The sequence below is a fragment of the Thermobia domestica genome, chromosome 10 (genome assembly GCF_964235325.1).
Source record: "Thermobia domestica chromosome 10, izTheDome1.hap1.1, whole genome shotgun sequence".
Classification (NCBI taxonomy): domain Eukaryota; kingdom Metazoa; phylum Arthropoda; class Insecta; order Zygentoma; family Lepismatidae; genus Thermobia; species Thermobia domestica.
The window spans coordinates 77,030,085-77,053,782 of NC_137463.1; the positions used below are offsets into that span (position 1 = coordinate 77,030,085).

The following is a 23,698-nucleotide window of genomic DNA, read 5'->3' on the forward strand; positions in this document are numbered from 1 at the left end:
CATTAGGTTCCTCTCATCAAGCGCTCCCGTCAGCTATACAGAGATTATTTACACACTGGCAATGTTGAGTCCCTGCAACATCATCGTCAACTTCTTCGCACAGTCCGAAATTACCTCAAGGCATACAAACTACGCTCTTGGATCAAAACTTGTAACCAACTAGGCACTACCGCACACCCCAGTCAGCACTGGAAGCGCTTCAAGATCCTTACTGGGCAGAACACTCGTACCACCTATCCTCTCATAGACCAAAATCAACCTCTACATACTGACCTCGGAAAAGCCAACGCATTTGCTCATCATCTACAGAGTATCTTCACTCCTCTTCCGCCTGTAAATCCACACCGCCCTCATCCAGTTGATCGTCTTAATCTAAACACTCCTTAGCTTCAACCACATGTCGACCATACTCTTCCTGACACTCCATTAATATCACCCATAATAGTACCTGACATCACCTCCATTCTCGTTAACAAATGCAATACTGCTCCTGGCCTGGACAACATTACATGTCGCCAGATCAAAGAGAGTCCGTTCTCCCTTCTATACCTTCTATCGCTCATCTATACTTTCATACTACGTACTGGTTACTTTAACGCTCAATGGAAAACCTCGAAGACGCTTATGTTTTTGAAACCACAAAAACCTCCCGACGATCCCACGTCGTACCGCCCTACACAACTCACCTCCACTTTTAGTAAAATACTCGAACGCATTATAGTTAAATACTTACATATCTTTCTGTCGTCTAGAAACCTACTCCCCTTTCAACAAGCCGGCTTTCGTCCATGTTATAGTATCAACGATCAACTTCTCAGGCTCATTACCACCCACTACAATACTTCTCGCCCTTCCTGTTTAATTCTTTTTGATCTCGAAAAGGCATTCGATAAAGTGTAGCAACCTGCGTTGATCTATAAACTTAAAAAGTTTAAACTTCCCATATCTTACACCCGCTTCATCTTCAACTTTATCACCTGTCGCCTGGTCTACGTTTGCATTAACTTCACCTTGTCTTTTCCGATATTTATCCACTCTGGTGTCCCTCAGGGGTCTGCACTTTCTCCCCTTCTTTATATTCTGTTTGTCGCTGATTTCCCCCCTCTTCCAACAAATGTCCATCTGTTCCAATACGCTGACGATACTGCCCTCCTAGCCACGTGTAAAACTATTCATCAGATCAATGTATGTATGCAACAAGGCATCAATACATTTGTTACGTGGTGTCATCACTGGCGCTTGAAAATTAATGCATCTAAAACTCAAACCATAGTCTTCCTTTCATCTCAGGCTCGCTCCCGTATTCATTGCAACCCTACTCTTCTCAATCTTTCAGTTGACAGCACACTCTTAGTCCCTGCAAAAACAGTCAAATACCTTGGAGTTACATTTGATCGCCACCTCACGTGGAAACCTCATTTAAAAAACATCACTAGTAGAGTTTATATTCACCTCAACTTACTGAAGCGTCTAGCAGGTACTACTTGGGCACTTAAGGCTGACACGCTTTTGAAAACATACAAAGTGTTGCTTCGTCCAATACCCACATTTGGTATCACTACTTGGCTCTCTGCTTCCTTTCAGTATTACGAAAAACTCAAAGTTCTTGAACACCATGCCTTACGAATTGTCTATCGAGTTAAGCTTCCCAGTTCCACCCGAGAACTCTACGAACGCCTCAGTTTTCCCCACATCCTATACCATCTTGAAGACCTTCGGACCAAGTACATCTTCCGCCGCCTTGCACTCAATCAACTCCTTCTCCATAATACTTTCGAAGCACATGTTCGCAGTCCACCTTCATTGCTTACGCCGGCTATCTCAACGCCTCTCGCTTTACTCTTTACCCTTTACCGATTTACTCTTCCTCCAGACCACCCAGATTTTGCTAACTACCAGCCATATTGCACCGACGAAATTCTACCTTACATTTGGCCATCACATGCACAGTGAAACCTATTATATCTAACAGGACTCCCACCGCCCCTCATCAATGCCTAGTGTCGCCCCTAGGCGAGAAGCTAACCTGCATCTATCTATCTAACATTTACCCCTGTGATGTGATGCTCACTTCATTCTCATCCCTTAGCTTGTACCTTTCCTCGTGATTATGACCAAAAGATCGTAATGACCAAGAATGCAATAAAGATGTAATAAAAATTAATAAAGCCGATAATAACTTCAATTAATGCATAACCCCTACGCTTCCAACCATCATTGTGCACAAACCATTCTTGCTTAGATCACAACTCTTCCCCTATAGAGGGCGTAACCCTGTATTTTATTTCTGCATGCCTTCACTGGTTATTATACAACTTCTGATACACACAGTAAAGGGAAGAAAGTTGCGTACAAAATACTGGGAAAAATGAACTGCGTCGAGAAATGGATGCTTTCAACTACACAATATCATCTACTGAAGATGTGGCAGCTGCTGGAGAAAAATGTTCTTAGCGTTATATAGATTTGCAGAGAAAGAAAATCTGGATTGTACAAGATTCTGAACGTACAAAAAGATTGTGTGCAAACAACGCATTAGTGACACTTTCATCTTAGCAGTACTATCTTCAACAACAGCTGCTGCAAATCAGCATAGTATCCATATGCTCTATCAAGTTCAGCAGTGGAAAAATCAAAAGAGGACTCCAACTAAAAATGGAGTGGAGAATTTGTGGTGATTGCCTTCTTCCTGTAACAACATTTGAACAACCTGTTCCAGAAGATTTGTTAAAGTTTATAGCATTATACTACCAGGAGAACTGCGGAAACAATTGTGGGTGCAGAAGAAGAGAGCTAGATGATTTTGTGGGCAGAGTAGTTGACACGAATGTGGTAATAGCACTACTTTAATTAAAGATACAGATGAAGGGAGTGATGATGTAGCTGTCACCAAAACCTAGTTCTTTGAGAAGGAAGTTAACGAAAATTGTGGATATTCAACTGCAAAACACCATCGAGAAAACTATGTCTCAAAGTACACCGGTATATTTAGAACTTTAGTTTAAGTTCATTTATCGTCGCAAGGCTTTTTACGGTGCCTGATCAGCAGTTGAATTAGAGACAGAAGGAAAGTTGCAGAAACCGCCCTGCAGATACTCCACCAGTGCATGTGAATGAAACGCATCGCGAGGGTACTGCTGCCGTGTACTTCCTCTCTCGGTATTCGTGTCAGTGCAGTGTGCGATGGACAAGACGAAGGATCTGAGTGCACTTGACCATGGTCAAATCGTAGGGGCCAGACGATTGGGTGGCTCGATTTCGGAAGTGGCTGCAGCACTCGGATATTCAGAGGCAACTGTGTCAAGGGCGTATCGTGAGTTCCTGGTTTGCGGTAAATCCGAACCCACATGGGCAAACAGCCGCAGTCAGGGGTGTGTCGACGACAGGGGTAGACGCCGAGTGGCCCGCATCGTAATAGCCGATAGACTGGCCACAGTGCGTCAAATCGTGGAGAGGTTCAATGCAAGACAACAACGCCGTGTCAGCAGCCACACAATTAGCAACCACCTGCTCGCCATAGGGTACAGAAGCCATCGACCCACGTGAGTATCCCTTCTAACAGCACAACACAGGAAACAACGTCTTGCATGGACAAAGGAACACTGCCTCTGGACCGTGGAAATGTGGAAAAAGGTTGCCTGGACAGTTTCAAAATGATACATGCCGATGAACCGGTAAGGGTGCGTTCCCAACCACAAGAGGAAATGGATCCATCGTGACAGCAGGGAAATGTGCAGGCCGGTGGTGATGGTATTCTCATCTGGGGCATGTTTACGTTGACTGAAATGGGTTCCCTAACATGTGTAACACAGTCCCTCACAGGTAAACGCTACCGCGATATTCTCATGCCATTTGCCATTTGCTCGGATGCTACATCCAGGTGGTGACCTCATCTTACAGCAGCAAATGCGTCGGACCACCGCTCTAGGATGGCAGCAAACTGGTTTGATGAGCACTTCTCTTATCTGGCAACACTTCCTGGTAACACAGTCATCGGACCTCGATCCGATCTAATACATGGAACGACGCCTTCGACTGTGGACCGTCTTCCAACTAACCTGCAAGCTCTGTGGGAGACTTTGCAGCAGATTAGGATTGAGGTTCCACAACCGAACTTCAGGCGCCTCGTGGAGTCGATGCCGCGGCGGGTAGCTGCCGTTATTAAAGCGAAAGGTGGTGTTACACGCTATTAGGTAGGTGTCTTTAATTCAACTAGGGATCAGTATATATTGTCTTCCTTTTTATAACTACTATACTTTAAGTTTAGCAGTTTAATAGATGCGCAGAAGAAACTAAGCACAATTACAAAAGCTAGCACGTATAGTGAAAATCATGAAACAGGATAAGATGGTATTTGCTGTAAATCAGGTACAAAATTCATCTCAAATAAGTACATTTTCCGCTAAGCATATTTTCCTTCATTTTTATAATCCCTTGTTTAAATCACCATTTCCTTCCTAAATCCACCTTGTTTCCTAAATCTATATTTTCAAGCGCTAATAGATAAAACTTTAAGATACAATGAACTTCTCGTGACGCGCAAACATGTAGCCAAGAGGGAGGTCCGGACCCCCCTTCGAAACCAGAAATGACACATAGGCCTACATACAGAAAGCTCGTGCGAAAGTCTTCTTTCAGAGTTCTCGCGCACGCCCTGGCGAGGCCACTGTTTACGAACTATTTATTAAACTAGCCGGACTTCCAAACTTGTTGATACTTACCGGAAATTGCAATGAAAAGCCGTCTCAAATCACTAAACAGCTTTTCCTTCATGTTAAATGATTTATTCATACGTTTCTATAGAAATTGTGCGCAGTCAGATGATTTGTGAAGCTTCATTGAGAATCTCTGATATTGCATATAGTGACAATATATACATAGTTTTAAAGCTTATGAAGTTTCCAACAACTTTTATTCGAGCACTTTTTTCATATTTCTGCTCTGTTAAGTTGTATGAGGCAATGAAAAGAATATGTCCCCTAATACAGATCCCAATTTTTCACTTTTTCCTAAAGTTATGCAAAAATGGTTGCTCGGATAAAAGTGATAATAACTTGTTACATTGCCTATAATATTGAAGTATAATAAAGAAAGAATTATTCTTCTACATTACTTGGTTTAGAAATTACGTGACATAAAGTAAGTGCATGTGATAATTTCAAGATAGCAGACAATTTATTCAAAATGGCTGAAAACTCGCAACTGGATTTTTTTTTTTTTTGCGATTTCCTGGAGGTTAATGAGGAAGAGATCACGAACAAATTTCAGGAGGCCCCATCTTTTTATTCTAAATGTTTACCTCAAACCTTATTTTGACTGCACTAATATTGATACGTTTCAAATCTAATTTATGATAATATTATTTCATATCTATTCTATGAGTCTTGCATACTTTCTACACATGTTTTAACATACATCAATAACTTATTCCAATATTGACCGGCGGTTGCTCAGTGATAGAACGTTCGCTTCTGGTGCGTGGGGTCCCTAATTCGATCCCAGTTCGCGCCAGCTAAACGCTGTGGTGGACAAACACCGTGCGCGTGGGCTTTCTCGGGATTCTCCATTTCCTCCCACTTTCTTCACTCCACTATTTCCTTCATTTCTCATCATCACCGTCTCCTTTAACGCCCGGCATATGCGCGGGACGTAAAACTCAAAGATTTCATTTCATTTTCTTCCAATATTGACCCATACACAAAAAGAAATCTTGTATACTGTTTATATTCTATAATTCACACTTCATTACTTAGAATTAAACTCAAATACTATCAAAACAAAATTTAATATTCTTTTGTGGGCCATGAGCATGCATCTGTACCAGAATCAGTATAGGAAGGTAATCAACTTTAAATATTTGTGATAATTAATGTAAATACCAGCAAAGAACCACTTTAAATAAAAGTATCCGTTGAATTGTACTTGTTCCATTGATATTAATTTGATATTAACTGTGACTACATGTGCAATAATATCTAACATTATACGGATGAAAAGAAAAAAAGCATCGACGATTGCATATGCAAGACTACATTGACAAATTGAACATAATACTGGCAGCTTTCTATTGGTAGAACCTCTTTTGCCATACGTTACTCTTTAAAATCAACATATTTTTGGTCTTTGAAGAAACTTTCAAGTCCAATACTAAATTCGAAGAATATTACACCTATTGACTTTCTTCCGGAAGTTTCCTTTTACTGTGCGCTACTGCCATCTATCGAGAATATTGCAAACTACACACTGAATACGAGCTTAGAAGTATCACAGATACTCGGTAGATGGCTACAGCGTTCAGAAAACATCCGTTCGAGAGAGAGACGCAGTTATGGAAACAAAATTTACGAAATGTCTTACAATTATTATTATTATTATTATTATTATTATTATTATTATTATTATTATTATTATTATTATTATTATTATTATTATTATTATTATTATTATTATTATTATTACTAGGAGAAATAAGATGGAAACTTCTTATTCTGATCAAAGAAATAAGAAATAATTGTAACATTTCTCCTACTTCAGTGTTACAATGTTTTTAGTATGATAAAAATAAGTTATCTCAAAAGCGTAATAAGGTTCCAGTAATATATCATAATACTATCTCAGGTGTAAGATCTGTGCTGTATCACGCTGGGAAGTCGAACTACTGATGCCTTACAAGACTTCTGATTTTAAATGGCTGACTACTGGGACTCTTCCTATACAACACACATAAACGTAACCATAACTTTTCATATGAATGTACACAAGTGTAATAATCTTCGATAAAGACAGTAAAGAGGATAACCCGTAACATACATGTATGGTATATGGATGCAAACCGTTAACCCTTAAGAAGTTAACTGACTGACCCCATTATCGAACTCGACCGAAATGATCACTCTAACTATATACTGCAAGAAACCATATTTCAAAAATTTTATTATATGTATGGGCTATACGATATAGATAGCCACCGTTATCCATTATCCGTTAAGATGTTAATGGATTAATTCCATTGAAAACTCGTCCGAGTTATCGTTCTAGCTAGGTATTGCAAAAAATGAAACTCAAAGTTCAATTACGTATATGGTATACGGCTAAGATACCTACAGTTAAAGTCGACATTGACTGTTAAAATGTTAATATATTGAGACCATTAACAAACTTACCAGATAGAGTTGTTCTAGCTACTTGTTGCAAAAAACAGAATTAAAAGAATTCACATCCTTTCAAGAATTATTGTACGAAGTAACGGACCACGTACGTACTAAAAGTCTCAGAGTGTGATCCTATAATTGAAAAAAAAAAAAAAAGAAATGAAATCTTTCAATTTTACGTCCTACGATTATGCTGGCTAGGCTAAAGGAGACAGTGATGATGAGAATGAATGAAATGGTGGAATGAAGAATGTGGAATGAAACAGGAAAATCCCCCAGGAAACACACACACACACGGTGTTTGTCCACCACAAAGCTCAATTGGCGCGAGCTAGGGTCGAATTAAGGATCCTACGCTCTACTATTTTTTATACTTCCTGACTTATTTGTCTATTTCCACCACTTTTCAGGACTACAAGATTCAACAGGGACACGAACACAGAAATATCAAGGACAGTTAAAATTCCACCCTTGCTACTACAGAGGAACTCGAACCCCCAATGTGCTTCACTTTACAATCATCAACCCAACGCCTCAGACCGCTTGGCTACACCCACCGTCAACCACTGAGCCATCGCGGCTCCCCTGTAATTGAAGTAGTACTATTATTATGGATGTGTGTACATAGGTAGCCCTAATAAAAATCCTTCTATTCTCACGTGCTTACTTTATGTGTTTTTTTAATGTATTACAAATTAGATATGTTATTTCGATGAATTGAAGAATTTTAAAAAACAAAATTTCAGAATGAATGGCAATTGAATTAAAAAAATAATTATACTTTTTATTAGAGCGTGCATAAACACAGGTCTATGAAAAAACATAATTTTAAAAATGAAATCTCAGATTCTTGTTGCATACCACGCTTTAGTTCGTTTTCATACTTATCGTAAAGTAAGGCTGATTTAGAAATATGTTGCAATAAATGGCGTTGTTGAATCTACCCTGATAAAGCATATGATGATAAGTCAAAACACATACCAACTTGTGCTAAGTGATCACTACAATGTTGTAGGCCTGTTGCATTCAATCAGCGCCAGAGAACTGCAAAACAAGGAGACCTGTGTGGTAGCGTGTGGGTGCGTCTACAGCGACCAGGCGCGTTATTGAAGGTAAATATGCGCATAAAGACAGATCTGTTTGGTCCATCATTTCCCATATTACTTTTTTCTTCATATGGCTAAAAGTATTCGTATCTTTGTAAACGTGCCAACTGGAGCAGGAAATGTTGACTCAAAATATAAATTTTAATTTCTTTTTATTTCTATAATGTATAAGATTTTGTTTCCGTACGACTCAGTGAAAAATTCCCCGAAGTCATCTGTAGTATCTGTGAAAAGAGAAATACTGGAAATTACATATTCATGTTGAAAACTATCTCTCTTTGCTACAACTTCCAGTATAAAGAGTTCATTTTCCTTTAAAAAATAAATTTTCATGTGAAACAAGAAGTGTCTCCGGTTGTTTCGACTGCTCAAATTATAAATAAGAATAATTTTCAACATTTTATGATTTTCTTCTCGGAACATAAAGCAATTTTCACTATAAGACGTTATAAATTAAAAGAAAAATGTAGTGTCAACCCTGAGCCGCGGTAACTTAGTGGAGAGCGTTCACCTCTTGTGTGTGGGGTTCCTAATTCGATCCCAACTCGCACGAAGTGAACATTGTAGTGGACAAGAATCGTGTGTGTGTGTTTTCTCGAGGTTTTCCCGTTTCATCCCACTTTCTTCATTCCACCATTTCCTTCATTTTTCATCATCACCTTCTCCTTTAGCCTACCCAGGATAAACCTGGGACGTAAAATTGAAAGATTTTATTTATATTTTCATTTCTTTTAAATATTTAGGTACTTTCGTAATGCTCCTAATATCGGAATGATATATATATATATATATATATATATATATATATATATATATATATATATATATATATTTGGAAGAGGGAAGACGAGTATGAGTCTGATGGTAGTTTTATTTTATTCTTACAATTACAATAATAGCTACATTGATATAAAACATACAAAGAACATTTATAAAATTGGTCACATTTGAATTTGTTTAGAGCTGTGTCGTTTCGAAAAAGTACTAGTGCTGTCTCATTTCGAAAAAGTGTTGTGGGAGTGCTGTCTTGTTTCGACAAAACACAGTCGGAGTGTGCTCTTGTTTTTTTTTTTTTTTTAATATAAATACTGTTGGAGTGTTGTCTCGTTTCGAAAAAGTACTGTTGGAGTGATGTCTTGTTTCGAAAAACTACTATAGGAGTGCTGTCTTCTTTCGAAAAAGTACCGTGCGAATGCTGTCTCGTTTCGAGAAAGTACTGTGGAGGTGTTGTTTCGTTTCGAAAAAGTACTGTGGGAATGTTTTCTCGTCTCGAAAAGACTATGCAACAACTCTGTGTCGTCTTGTATCTCGTCACAACTTGAAATTTTGTTTCATCTCGTCCCGTAGGCAACATTACTTTTATTGGAATTTCGAGAATTGAAATGTCAAAACCAACGTTCTCTGTCTATATTCTTAAACGAGATTTGACTCTTCATGACTTATTATCTAAAAGGAGATATACTTCAATGGTATCTGTTATTCTTACAAGTTATTGCGACAACTTCGGCATGCATTCTTAATTAAGGAACCAAGTACATTGTACTAGAAGAGACAACCAGATGCCCAATAGGTATTCATTGGACAGTAGTATACCAGATTCAAGGGTTTGATAAGGTTGTGTATTGGATAGTTATTCTTAAAATATATATATATATATATATATATATATATATATATATATATATATATATATATATATATATATATATATATATATATATATTGTATGCATGTTTTGTAAACATGCCTTTAAAATTTGGCAATTATTCCGAAGTTGGACGTCCGATAGTTTTCAATCAAAATCTTAATAAAAGCTATTACAATTTATAATTTTGAATTTCTACGTTCTTAACTGACTTTAGGCTTCCTTTCGTTACATCGCGAGGTGGGGAAAAGGTTAGGTTAGGTTAGGTTAGGATCTAGAACAGAGGTACCCTTGGACTTATTACCGCCATGTTGATAATATAAATGCTCATTTCTTTCCCACAATGCAACTATAGTTTACATTTGAGGGAGATTTATTTTGGACGATTTTCTCAAATATGAATCAGGCCTTTATTATTTTTTTTTCATATTTCAAACATATTTCATAATAAATACTTTATACTATCCTACAATAAAGCATAAATAACTTCTCTTGAAAAAAATTTAAGGGGGTAGTTTACTGGTGGTATTAAATTTTGTTTTCGGACAAGTTTGTCAAAAATGGTTCAAGGAATTTTGCTCTTACTCATGGGCGGCGATTAGGGGGGGCAAAGGGGGGCAGTTGCCCCCCCACTTTTCTGAAATGGCCTATTAATGTATATAGTTTCAACCAGGGAAATTTGTATATTAACATTGATATACAAATATTCAGATCATGTCTTGCCACCCCACTTTTAACGTCCAATCGCCGCCACTGCTCTTACTTCATAAATAAAGTAATACTTCCTTAACAATTCTATATTATGTCATAAGTTATTTTTTAAACAAAAGAAAGTAAAATGAAAATAAACCCCGTAGTGAAAGCTTATAAGTGGGGATGATTTGTTTCTATTTTCTCTGAAACGACTCAGACTAATTTGTTTATATACTCACATCACTAATGATCTTACGATACGACGTAATTTATTTTTCGTAGGTAAACCCAAAAAGAATTTGGTAGTCAATGAGTTTTTCTCTGACTTTCTCAAAAGGGCCCAGAAGATTTTGTGTTGTGTGGAATTGTTTGTATGTAGTTGAACCTACAGCTTAACCTGGGATTTAAACCACTCACGCTGCTACCGAGAATCGAATTCAGCTTTTCCGCGCCGAAGACGCAAACACTAACATTTAGCCATGAGGGAGCTCGGCTGAGGCGATTTTGCTCACATTTCAAAAACAAATATTTCACTGATAAAGTCCTATAATATGAATAACATAAACTGCTTCCCTCAGAAGACTACTTTGTAATTAAATGAACCGCTATGGACCCTAGAACATAGTATAGTCTTTTTGTTTCCGGAGAAACCATGAAGTTAGTTTACTGACAGGGAAAGCATTTTTGAACGTAGTCTCCAACAATAGTTCATATTCAGTAATAACTCTACAGTACACTGAAAAGGTTATTGCGCGCATACTGAACATGCGGCTTGAAAGTAAGATAAAAGAGATGTTGGAAGAAGATCAATTTGGATTCTGGAAAGGAAAGTGCACTAGGTATACTATGGATGACAATTATATCAGAACGAATTCTTGACGCAAAGGGGTAGTTGTGTTTGTGCTCCATCGACTGGCAAAAAGCTCTCAACCGGATCAATTGGACCAAACTTTTGAAAATACTTGGGACCTTGAATGAAGAGTTGAAAAAAAAAAGACTCATAAAATACGTCATGTGAGTGTTGTTTTGTATGGGCCAGAAACATGAACATTGCACAAAGGTGATGAAAAAAGACTGTAAGCTTGCGAAATGTGGGTGTGGAGAAGAATAGTAGAGAATTAGTTTTGTCTAGCGGAAAACGAATGAGAGGGTGTTAAAAATGGTAGGGGACAAAAGGAGAATTTTAGATATTATTAAGAAGAGGAAGAGAAACTGGTTGGGACATTGACTAACATGTAAGAAGGAATTGTATCATGAGGTGCTAGAGGGTATGGTGGCAAGAAAGAGATGAGGAGGATGAAGAAGGCTATACTTGATAAACGATATTAAAACAGAAAAATCGTATGTGAAGATGAACAAGTCCCAGGGAAGACTGTGGAGTATGGAAGCTTCTCACAAGAGGTCACATTTGGGTAAATCTAGTTGTTGTCCGAGACATATGTGTTAGAGTTGTACATAGGGGCTACTAAGTGTGCTCAATATGTCAGCAAAGTTTCAGGTACAAAGCTCAAAGGGTTTAGGAGATACAGCCACTAGAACGTCACATGGAAGTACATGTTATTGTCTATTTCTGTACGTGATCTTATGATCGCTGATGACATTCCAGCTGCCAATATCTTCAATGCGGATCAAAGTCGCTTCGAGAAGGAATTGTATTCGTACCGGATGTTGAGGGAGAAAGGATTAGTGAAGATCAGAACAACAGTGGGATATGTGAGTGCAACATCTGATTCATAATGCCGGTTGTGTTTATGGACGGAGAAATTCTGCGTTTCATGTATGTTCTGGTGGTTGAACCAAACGGTAGGTTCCCTGCAGTAAAATCAGCCGATCCTTTTGATATAATCTTAATCTCATTTGTGGTAAAAGGAGCGAGCATGAACAAACAGCATCTTAAGACTTTCTATTCGGACGTCATGTGGAAAAGTTCCAGGTGATAGGATGAAAGTTCTCCTGTTACTTGATTCATAGTCTGCAAACAAAGACGACAGTCTTTTGTCACAGTGTGTGTCACAAGGTTTTGCATTGATCAAACGGCTGATACCTGGTGGATGTAGTGGCATAATTATGCCTCTGGACGTTCAGTTCTTCCGTCCATACAAAGCCTATGTTCGTTTCATCACTGATATAGCAATAGCAGGAAGTGACGTGGATATTTAGCACCGTGACAGGTTCATACAACTTCAGTCGTTCTCAATTTACCAGTTCAGTTCTCCTCGTTTTCACAACATAGCTCAATTCGCTTTGTATAAGGCTGAATACTTAAATGAGGAGCCTGAAAGTTGGATCGTTCCGTACGATTACTGCTTTGACAGAATTGTAAACGACAAATGTTTCAAATGCAACTTGATTGCGTTTGTCAGGTGTGCTCACTATCAGCAGAGTATTTGTACGAGGCATGCACTCTTTTCTCAATTGCGTATTGATTGTAGTAATTGGTAACCATTCTATGCAATAACAAACCCACTTCGGATTTGCAAAACAAACATCTTCCTCTTGTGTTTCATCACTTAAACATACTGGAAACACGAATATATTCTAGTTTAGAGGAAATAATAAGTATACGACTTCTCTCTTAAGTTTTGGACTATGTATTACGAATATAACATGTACCTCCGTGTGATGTTCTAGTGGGTGTATCTCCTAAACCCTTTCAGCTTTGCACCTAAAACTTCCCTCATATATTGAGCACACTTAGTACTACTCTGTCACATATGTCTCGGGCAGCAACTCGATTCACCCAAATGTGACCTTTACTTGTCAGTTGTGGCAAATGACCTCCCAATTCTGGCAGAATCATTATTATGATGAGGATTAACTGATAATCCACGTACCACCAAGTGATTAAATGACATTTTTTAATGCTACCAACTTCTGTGTGGAGGACACAGGCTCGATTCTCGGTAGAAACTCATGTAATTCAGATCCCAGTTTTAAGTTGAATTTATGTTTCATGTAGCTTCGATGCTCAAACAGTACAATAAATTCGGAAACAACTAACCAATAATAGGATATTGATTTAATAACAAGTAGAAAAATATTGCTACTTTTTTTTTTTTTAAAGTAAGTATTCACTGATAAAATATATCCAAATCCTGAGAAAATATAAATGATAGAATACATTTTGTATGTACTATAAACGAGTTCTCCAATTTCCTCACGATGTTTGATCAAAACAGTTAATTCTGTAATCCCACTGGAAATGGAATCCGGGTACAAAATCATGGGGATCTAGGAATTTTCTTCTAATAAAGATTTTGAGAAAAATATACCCCTCCGTAATATTTTGGTGTTGTTATTTCACACTTCCACATTCATTCACGTTCATTTGCTTCCAAAAAATTTTTAAAAAATTAATTAGGATTTAGGATTTAGATTTGTGGGCTCTCGTCATCTATGACTATGTTAACCCGTCACGTTTGATGGATGACGTTCCTCGACGATCACACTATCCGGGGAAAGGAAAAGAAGAAAGGATTGGGGAAGGAAGGAAGCAGCCTGGGACCTAATGTTAGGTGCCACCCCGGCATTTGCCTGGCGTGAATGAGGAAACCCCTGGAAAACCTCATTTAGGATGGCTTTCCTGAAAAAAGCTGTTTATACTTTTTTCGATCGAGTGCCCCACTGGGAGTCGAACTCAGGACCGCTCACACTGAAGGTGTTAAAAATTAATATATTTTTCTGAGAAACAAATGGTGGTAATGGATGAAATAAACAATAGTTAAAGTTTACCAATATTTTATATTATATTGCACTAGGTTAAGTAGCTAGTAGCAATAAAGTAATATAAAAATACTTTGGCTCAATGCTAGAATGTTCACTGTCGTGCAGTGTCCTTCGTACGATCCCAAATCCTGTGAACTTGTGCCTCCGTGGATTTTCTAGGGATTCTCTCGTTTTCGTCCTTATTTTCATTCTACTAATTGTTTTACAAAAATTGTCTTTCATTAATAATTCGCCTCCTATGTCCTACTGGTCATAACTGTGGGACATAAAACTTAAAGATTTTATTTTTTTAAAAAGGGGAAAATTGTGTCTTTTGAACAATTCCATTACGAATAAAGGTTGGAAACAACGGAAAGAAAGGAAAATTGTTGGAAATGGATTTTCAACCCAAAATTGTAGAATTTTTTCCAATTGCACAAGCCGTTTGGAAAAAATTGGAAAGACACGTTTCCAATTCGACAAGCTTTTCGAACGGATCGTAAGAGCACGCAAATATCACACGGGTTACATGCATATTGTTATGTGAGGGGAATCTAGAACACCTGGAATACGTTTTCCAATAATACTCTATTGTTGATATGGTGAGAGTTCAAGAGAGCTCTGAACTGGTAACGTTGCTTTTTCATTTAACGTAAGGTGTCTTACTACTGTGGAACCCAAATGACTTTTGCGATTGAAAAAAAAAAAAATCCACCAGTTTAGGTTGAAAACTGCATATTTCCAACAACTTTCCCAGAGGCGGATCTAGAAGGTGAAAACGGGGGTGCAGCCAGAATCCAGACGATCGTAGGTATATCATGAGTTTACTATAAACTTCCAAAAATATATAAATAATAGCTTAAATTATTTTTGTCACTAAAAAACTTGGGGACCTATTCCCCCGCCCTGGAATAGATCCGCCACTGAACTTTCCTTTTTTTCTCATTGTTTTATATCCGTACTCATAACGGTTAGTTTACGGCTCTGAACTTTTGATAGGTCTACATAATATATAATTGTGTCAGTAATTGTTGTATTCTGCGTACTTGATTCATTTAATCCAATCAGTTGGAGATTCTCGTTTTGAAATAGAAATTATGCCACTAAGCTGTAGGGATGCGCTCGAGTCGAGACATGTCTCGAATCTCGACTCGACTCGACTCGAATTCGAGTCGAGATTCGAGTCGAGACACACTTTGTAAAATTCGAGACGAGTCGAGACAAACGTATTTCTCGACTCGAATTTTCGAGTCGAGACACGAGTCGAGTCGAGACGGCTCTTAAAAATCTCGACTCGACTCGAATGTCTCGAAAATCTTTCTATAATTTTTAATATTATTTTGAAGAAAGTATTCACTCAGAAACAGCCTTGAAACCAATTCTAGCTTTTATTCCTTTAGAAAGGTACAGAACGCATAAAATTAATAGTTAATCTTTAAAGATCAAGATTTAATTTTCAGCTCAATTCAGTTAATTAGAACTAAAAGTTAATGTCGTTGTATTTGGTTGTACTGTAAATATAATGATAATAATAATAATTGATTATCTAGTTTGTATAAAACTATTATCCGTAGTCTAAATCTAGTTTGTATAAAACTATTGCGATAGAGTGAACTTCATAAATTCTCTGAATGAGCAGTTGGTAGTCTATAGTAATTTAGCATAGTTATAATTATTGTGTTTTCGTTCCCATGAACGCAATAGGGTTACGTAACTTCTGGATTATTCGCTTGCCCAACTATTCTCAGGCTTTAATATGTTGCAGCATATCACGAGCTACGGATAATATATAATGTAACATTTGTTGTACATCACATATTATGATACGAGACTATTTTACATAGTATATCTTATCTAATATAAATAAAATAAAGAGTTTGTTTGTGTGTTTGTCTGTCTGTCTGTGCGACCTGGGGACCAGACGAGTGGACCGAGAGTTCCCAAAATTTGGTCACGGGTACCTTAGTCCAGGCCCCAGATCAAGACGAAGCGTTTTTTTTAAATTTCGAACCAGGGGGGTCTCGGGGGGGACGTTTACTGGGACCGACCTGGCGACCAGACAAGTTGACCGAGAGTTACCAAATTTTGGTCACGGATACCTTGGTCCAGGTCCCAGTCTAAGGCGAAGCGTTTTTGTCAAAATTGGAACCAGGGGGTCTCAGGGGGGCGTTTAGCGAGACATGTAGTAAAAGTAATCCAAATTGATCGACATTAGTGTCAAATCCATAGTTTTCACGGTCGCTGAGATCAATGGTGACACTTCCATCAGCGATGACTTGCAAATTCAGCTACTACTGTATGCGGGCCGGGTGTCAGCGGGTGAGGAATACCGAGACATGTATAAATAGGTGTCAAATCCTTAGTTTTCGCGGTCACTGAAATGAATGGTGATACTTCCACAGGTGTTGACTTCCAAATACAGCCCCCATGCGAAGAATGGGTATATTAAGCTAGTATTACAATAAATGGACTGCTTGGATGCCAAGAACTAGTACAGATAAGTACCATCCACTTCTATGAATAGGTATTTTTTAAAAGGATTTTTGTAAACATTAAGTTATAAAACAATGAACTACATACAGTAGTTATGGTTTTGGTTCCCAACATAAAAGAAATATGGATTGTTCATGAGATATTGAACTTCAACTTTCACTCCTGGAAAATTTCAATTTTGGAGTTAGGCCACTTGGCATCAAAGGAGTTCACTGTAAGATAAATACATTCCGCACATTAGTAACATAGTTGTTCAGGGACCTTCGATTTCCATCCTCTCAAATGAAAGCTGAATGATTGCTTGATACATGCTGATTATATAGGAGAAATAGTGTATTAAGTTTTCGAGCTTTGGTGCGTATCCGTATTTACACTCTGATATAACTTTAAGTTCACACTCAAATCGAGCTAATTGTTTAATGCATTTCGAAAGCTTTTGTTTTTATGCAGCTCATTAAGGAAAATCTATTTTATAATCGTAACATTTATGTACTAAGAAACTATGAACGTAAAGTGGACTCGACCTAGCCCCGTGGCCGCTGTGACTCAGTGACACAGCTCTCACCCTTGGTGTGTGAGGACTCTGATTCTGTGTGTGTGTGTGAACTCCGCGGCTAGTGTATGCGTACAGAGTCGGAAGCGGTATGTATTGTTTATACTACTTACAACGTTACCCCCCACATAAAATATAAATTCACCCTTTCTCCCTTCTCTTTTTCGAATACAATGAACCGACTCTTTTGCTGAAGAACGATGCTAAAAGAAAATTGAAACATCTGTGTCTAAACTTTCTTTGAAGCGCAGTCTTTTGTATTTGTAAGGTTTTGCGAGTGTTTTCGAGATAGCCAAATTTTTACCATGGACTCCTGCTGCGAACTGACCGTGAGTAAACACCCGATCTCGCTGTGCTCAATTTCTCCGAACACGTGAAATGGGTTTGTTGTTTCCAAAACAAATAGGAAGTTACCTTGTGCTTTGCATTTCTGCACGCACACAGGTACCATTGTTGTTTTAATGATCAGAAGAAATATCAAAACCATCCGATATATATGATACAAAACAGCTAACAGAGGGAGGCAAAGATAAAAGTAGGCCTATACCAAGTTTTCCGCGTGGTACCATTATGGAGAATAAATATTTGATAAAGTCACGTAGATGCGCTTAAACCTATTCCATCTGTCCTTATAATTTTTCTGGTCTCATCAATTTCTCAGGAGAATACGTACAACATATGTCCAAATTCCATATATACTCTTTCTAAACTAATGAGTAAACTCATTAAGAACACCAACTGATATCAATAAACAGGAAAGAAAACAATACTTTATACTTCTATCATTTGGTACACATCTCTATGAAGCACAGCTTGTTTCTTTTTGAAATAGCTCCTTCGTGTCACAGCTGTGGTTAGTTTTGTTTTGTGTTAGGATGAAAGAGAGAAATGCAACATTTGCTTCGAGGTGAAGTTATATATATTATTAAGATGAGCGGTGATAAGCGAGGTTTAACAAAGAGTGCCTTTCGGATATACAATTTAACGGGTAGTTGCAGTCCGTGTTGAGAATCGAACCAAAGCTATGTAAGACATGTTAATATTGAGCTCTTTTGTGGTAAAAGTGAACTTCAGAAACACACAAAAGACTTGAAACATCAAGCTAATGTAAAGCAATTGAAAAATAGCCTACCTATCGCTGCATCTTTTCTGTGGCTAGGAACATGCAGTGTGTAGCAACAAGAATCGTGTTAAGGACTTTTTTTTTCGAACATAACATTCCCTTCCACACTATAAAAGACAATATAATGTTTGTTAAAAGAAAGTGCACATAATATTTTTAAATTTTGTTTGTGATCCTATCATGCATAATTATAAATAATGCCTTTCATACTACCAGAATGAGTTCAACTATACGTCATGGCCTCTCTAAAGCGGGGCCGCGGTGGCTCAGTGGTAGATCGTTCACCTCTGGTGCTTGGGGACCCTGGTTCGATCCCAGCTCGTACCAAGTGAACTCTGTGGTGGACAAACACCGTGTGCGTGGGTTTCCTCGGGGTTCTTCCGTTCCTCCCACTTTCTTCATTCCACGATTTTACTAATTTCTCATCATCACCCCTCTCCTTTAGCCTAACCGGCATAACCGTGGGACGTAAAACTCAAAGATTTCACTTCATTTTTTCCCTCGAAAGCGATATCTTTCAAAATTATTTATTGTTAGATATTGTAAATTTACGGTATCTATTTTAGTGGACGGGAAATTTTGCATCTAATCGGATAATTTCATGGCTTCTAACAGGAATTCGCAGTTACGAAATTTGCATCACTGTCTTTTTAAAGGATGCCTAGAAAAAATACTACTAGAAAATAACTGAAAACACAAAATGGATTTGATAGCCAAATTCACGTCATCTTGGTGCGTCATCATTTTTCTTTAAATATTTGTCTTTAGTATTAGATTAGAGTTTAGTGTCCCTTTCAGCATCAAGGCTATATGAGACGTGAACTTACAAATTAACGTGGGTTCAGAACCACAGGAGTTCCCATCGGAAATCGAACCTAGGTCTCCCGCACCAAAGACGCGTACGCTAATCATATGGACAAGGGTGTTCGATATTTAGTAATGTGTACATAAAGTTGTGAAATTGCGCTTGTATAATGGAATGCAATTCCTTCTACTGACATAAACCTTCACAATACTTAGCTGGACAAAGTATCTTTAAAAAGAAAATGTCACTCTTTATGTTTCAGTTCCTGGTTCGACTGAAGGATGGAACAAATTGCAATGAGCGTTTTTGGATCCTACTTTGTGTAGTTGATTCATCATAAACTTGGTATTTGATACGGATATGAACTATTACACTTATTTGGTGTTTATTTCTAAATAATAAGTCCTAATACAATTTCATAAAGTTGTAATTCTTCTTTAGTTTTATCACTTTACACAATGACAAATCCAAAAGGTTTGTTGTATCGGTGCAGTACCAGTTTTTCACGTTTTTCAAAATGTTCCAAAACCCAAAGAATAATCTTTAATTTCTGATATTTTAGTCGTCACAAATTACAATTTTATAATGTAGTCAATGTTTATAATTACTGGGCAGTTGGGCGTTTAAACTAATGACATCATAATAAAGTCAAAACCCTAATTTTGAGTTGAATTGATTCTGATTTTAACGTCCCGTTCAGCAGCGAGGCTATGTGAGACGTGGACCTACTGATTAACGTGGAATCCGAACCTCATGAATTCCCACCGGGAATCAAGCCCAGGTTTCCCACGCCAAAGGCAAGTATGCTAACCGTTAGCCACGAAGGAGCTCCACCATAATTTTAGTGGGCGATAAGAAATATCTCGCGAGTGCTTTTACAATAAATAAAATTTTATAAGTATTAAAGAATAGTGGTAAGAGATTTTATAATAGCTCTTTTATTTATGAGATATGAGTATTTTGAAAAAAAAAAAACAACTAAAGAATAGGTTGGCGGAACCACAAAAGACTCGTAAAATAAACTTTCTTTTAAATACATACGCACCTTACTCACCTTTTATAATTGCTATGCTTACGTTCTCCATAAAAACAGAAATTCTCTTTTAGTGATACTTTACACAAGATCATGAAGTGGGTTCAAATTTAATTAAAGGCAAAATACAATACAATAATCCACAAATATTGCCTCAAGTGAGTTTAAAGATTTCTAAACACTAGTGCGAAACCGGGCTCTGCCGTTGCGATCGATTTACAGGTCTTGAGACGAAAGTAAGAAGGGTCTTACGCACACAGTAAGTAAAAACAATTAATATGCCGGTAACTTTCCCCCAAATGGGTGTATCTTAAAACTAATCTCACCATTATTTTTCTAATTAAATTCTAGCCCGAAATTATGTATCATATTACCCTATTCCCATTTTGAAAACTTGACCTTAATTCAAAATGGCGGATTTCAAGATGGCTGCCATCAAGGTCATATCTACCATACGACTTCCCCCCAGGACTTATATGTATCCACATGGTTTTTCTTCACTTTTCTTCATTAACGCTCCGTTTACAAAGGGTAGTAAGGGACTTCTGTGGTAATCTCTAATAACCACATCACAACTCTTAAAAGTTATTAAAAAAAATAGAAAACATGCACCATGGCAAAAATTTGTCATCACAAGTAATGATGCATACATGCCTTCTATCAGCAAAAAAAGTTTCATTGAAATTGGAGCCGGACATTTGAGTGATGTCCCTTGTGGGATGTGATTGAACGTGACGTCAGAACACATCGCCCCCCTTCCCGGAATTTACGGGAATTAGGTGATTGAGTGAGCACATGTGGTGCCAGCTCTCTCCAGTGACCTATCAAGGATCATTGCGTGTATGCCAAGACGTGTCGCCGTTTTTATCCATGCCAAAAGTCGACATACTGACAATTAGGTAGGTAGTCATGATGGTCTGGCTGATGTGTGCGTATATTTTAACTCGTACATTTTGTCTCGACTCGAATTTCGAGACGTCTCGACTCGAATTCGAGTCGAGTCGAGACAGAGACTGTCGAGTCGAGACAAAAACATATTTTCGAGTCGAGACAACATTTTCTCGAGACGAGTCGAGACAGGCTTAAATCTCGACTCGACTCGACTCGAATGCATCCCTACTAAGCTGAATAGTATGCGTAAGATGATTGATCTACTTTTGAAATAATCCATCGTTTCAGCAGATTAACTTACGTTCGGGCGATCCTACTCTGGGAATTGCAAAATATAAAATACCCGGAAATCTTTAGTATAAGACAACGAGGAGTATTTCCCTACACAGAAATTTACCTTTCATATGAGGAAGTTAGATATCTTAGATTAATTACAGACAAATTTTTACAGCAAGTAAAGCTAAAGTAAAATAGCAAAGTTCGGAAATTTGTTTAAAGATGCTCTTTTGTCCTGCGTTCGATGTTTGTTATTATTGCTTTTTTTCTCGAACTTAGAACAGAGAGTAAGTGATGTATATAATTCAAGTGGGGTCTGTAGTCCTTCCTCAAGGCTCGCATTCCCCATCTATCTTCAACAAAAATGGTAAAAGTAGGAATTCCAGTCCGGTTGTACATTTAATCTAAAAAATTCTGATAACTGCATTTTGTAATACTTCGTAGGGGCGTTGTACATGTCAAATTTAATTCTGTGCTTTGTTTCAGTTATTTAAAACAATTTGAAAGGATCTAATTTTGCTTACAATGTTTCGTACTAAATACTTATTTTAATCCAGGAAATCTAGAGCAATTTTACCCTCAACATGGGCAAAATTGCAACACAAACTTTTTAAGCAGTTTTCGATTCAGGAATTACTACTGAATAACATATTCAAAACCCGACAAAATCGGACCACGGGAACACCCCCAAAAACGGTTTCAAAATGGCGGACCATGGTTTTTCGAAAAAATCGTAGACCTTTACGTTGGCGGCTCTAGTAACCCTCTTAATTGACACAGAGACATAAATGATACCTCGTTTTAACGCTCATAGACCACAAATTCCAACGAAGTGACTTTTGTACCCATCATTCCCAACCCGTAGAAGAAGAAGAAGAAGAAAGTCGATTTTTATTTTTTTAATTGATATTTCTTGGACCCTGGCAACACTGTGCGACCTCATACACCAGCATAAAAATTGCTACGCGTAGACCAGACATTGGTAACAATAATATAAAAAAATGAAGGACGTAGGTTCAACAGTAAGGGAGATAAAGATTCGGAACCGCGGACCAAGGAGGGTCACTCTGTATATTTTTTACTGTGGTCTAACTTCCGTTTCTTAGATCTAGCATCCTCCCTAATTGTCACAGAGACATGAAGCATACCGCGTTGGAAAGCTTATGGAACCACCTTGCCAACTACGTATCGTTTGTGCCCCCTGTGCCCAACCTGTAGAAAAAGAAGAAGAAAAAAACCTTTAAAAAATTGGGAAAATCTATACTTTTACCTTTCTTGGGTTCTGGCAACAGTGATAATCGTTGGGTATAAGGGGCACAAACGATATGTCGTTGGAAATGGGGTTCCATAAGCTTTTCTACATATCATAGTCTTGCATGAACCTAGGCACTGAAGAACCATGGCTGATTCCCTTACACGTTTGTGTATCATCTGCAGAAGCCTAGATCCTGACGATAACCTCATCACACTTCAAGAAAAGGGAGGTGAAGGAGTGAACAATGCCAGTAAGGCTCGACTATTCTCTGTTTAATTAGAACTTTTCTCATCATCATATCTCATCACGGTTGATCATCCACCATTAGTTATTCTATCACTCCATACTTGCCACAAATTGAAGGGGCCACGATGGCTCAGTGATAGCCATCCCCACTGGTCTAGTGGATAGCACGTGTGCCTTTGGTGTACGGGGTCCCGGGTTTGATTCCCGGGAGACCAGACATTTCTCGTCTGGCGGGCAACATTACTACATAGCAGGGCCATCCTGTGGATTTACGAGATCTGGGGCGAACGTAAATTGCAGGTCCAACGAACGATGTAGGTGGCAAGTCATATCCAGCATGAATAAATTATTTTGCGCAAACGTTGACTTTTCTATATGAATGACAGTGTTATCTCGCCATGAATGCATTTCGTAACATTAATAGCATACAATCGTAAAAAAAAATCCTTACAAAATGGTGGTTTATCAGCTGTAAATATTTCGTTACAAGAAAAATGGGGAATTGTTTTGGAACTGGGGCCAAAATTAGGTAAAAAAAAAAAAAAACGCCATGTTTACAGGAAAAAAGAGTTGATATTACGTAAGGATAGTTAATAAGTACTAACCTCATCTAATCTAACCTATCCTAACCTAACTTAACCTAGCCTAAACCATAAAAAATAAGCAAGAAAATACGAATTTTAAGCAAAGAATTCTATCCCCCCCAATGTAAAAATCCTAACC

The 23,698-nt window shown here is 37.9% G+C and overlaps 1 protein-coding gene across 1 annotated transcript; it reads left to right on the top strand.

The window, feature by feature from the left end:
• The first annotated feature begins 3,183 nt into the window (after window positions 1-3,183).
• On the top strand, window positions 3,184-3,546 carry LOC145661513 (uncharacterized). The gene has a single exon (XM_081726831.1). It carries the CDS (start codon window positions 3,184-3,186, stop codon window positions 3,544-3,546), a length of 363 nt encoding a protein of 120 aa, XP_081582957.1.
• Window positions 3,547-23,698: the final 20,152 nt, after the last annotated feature.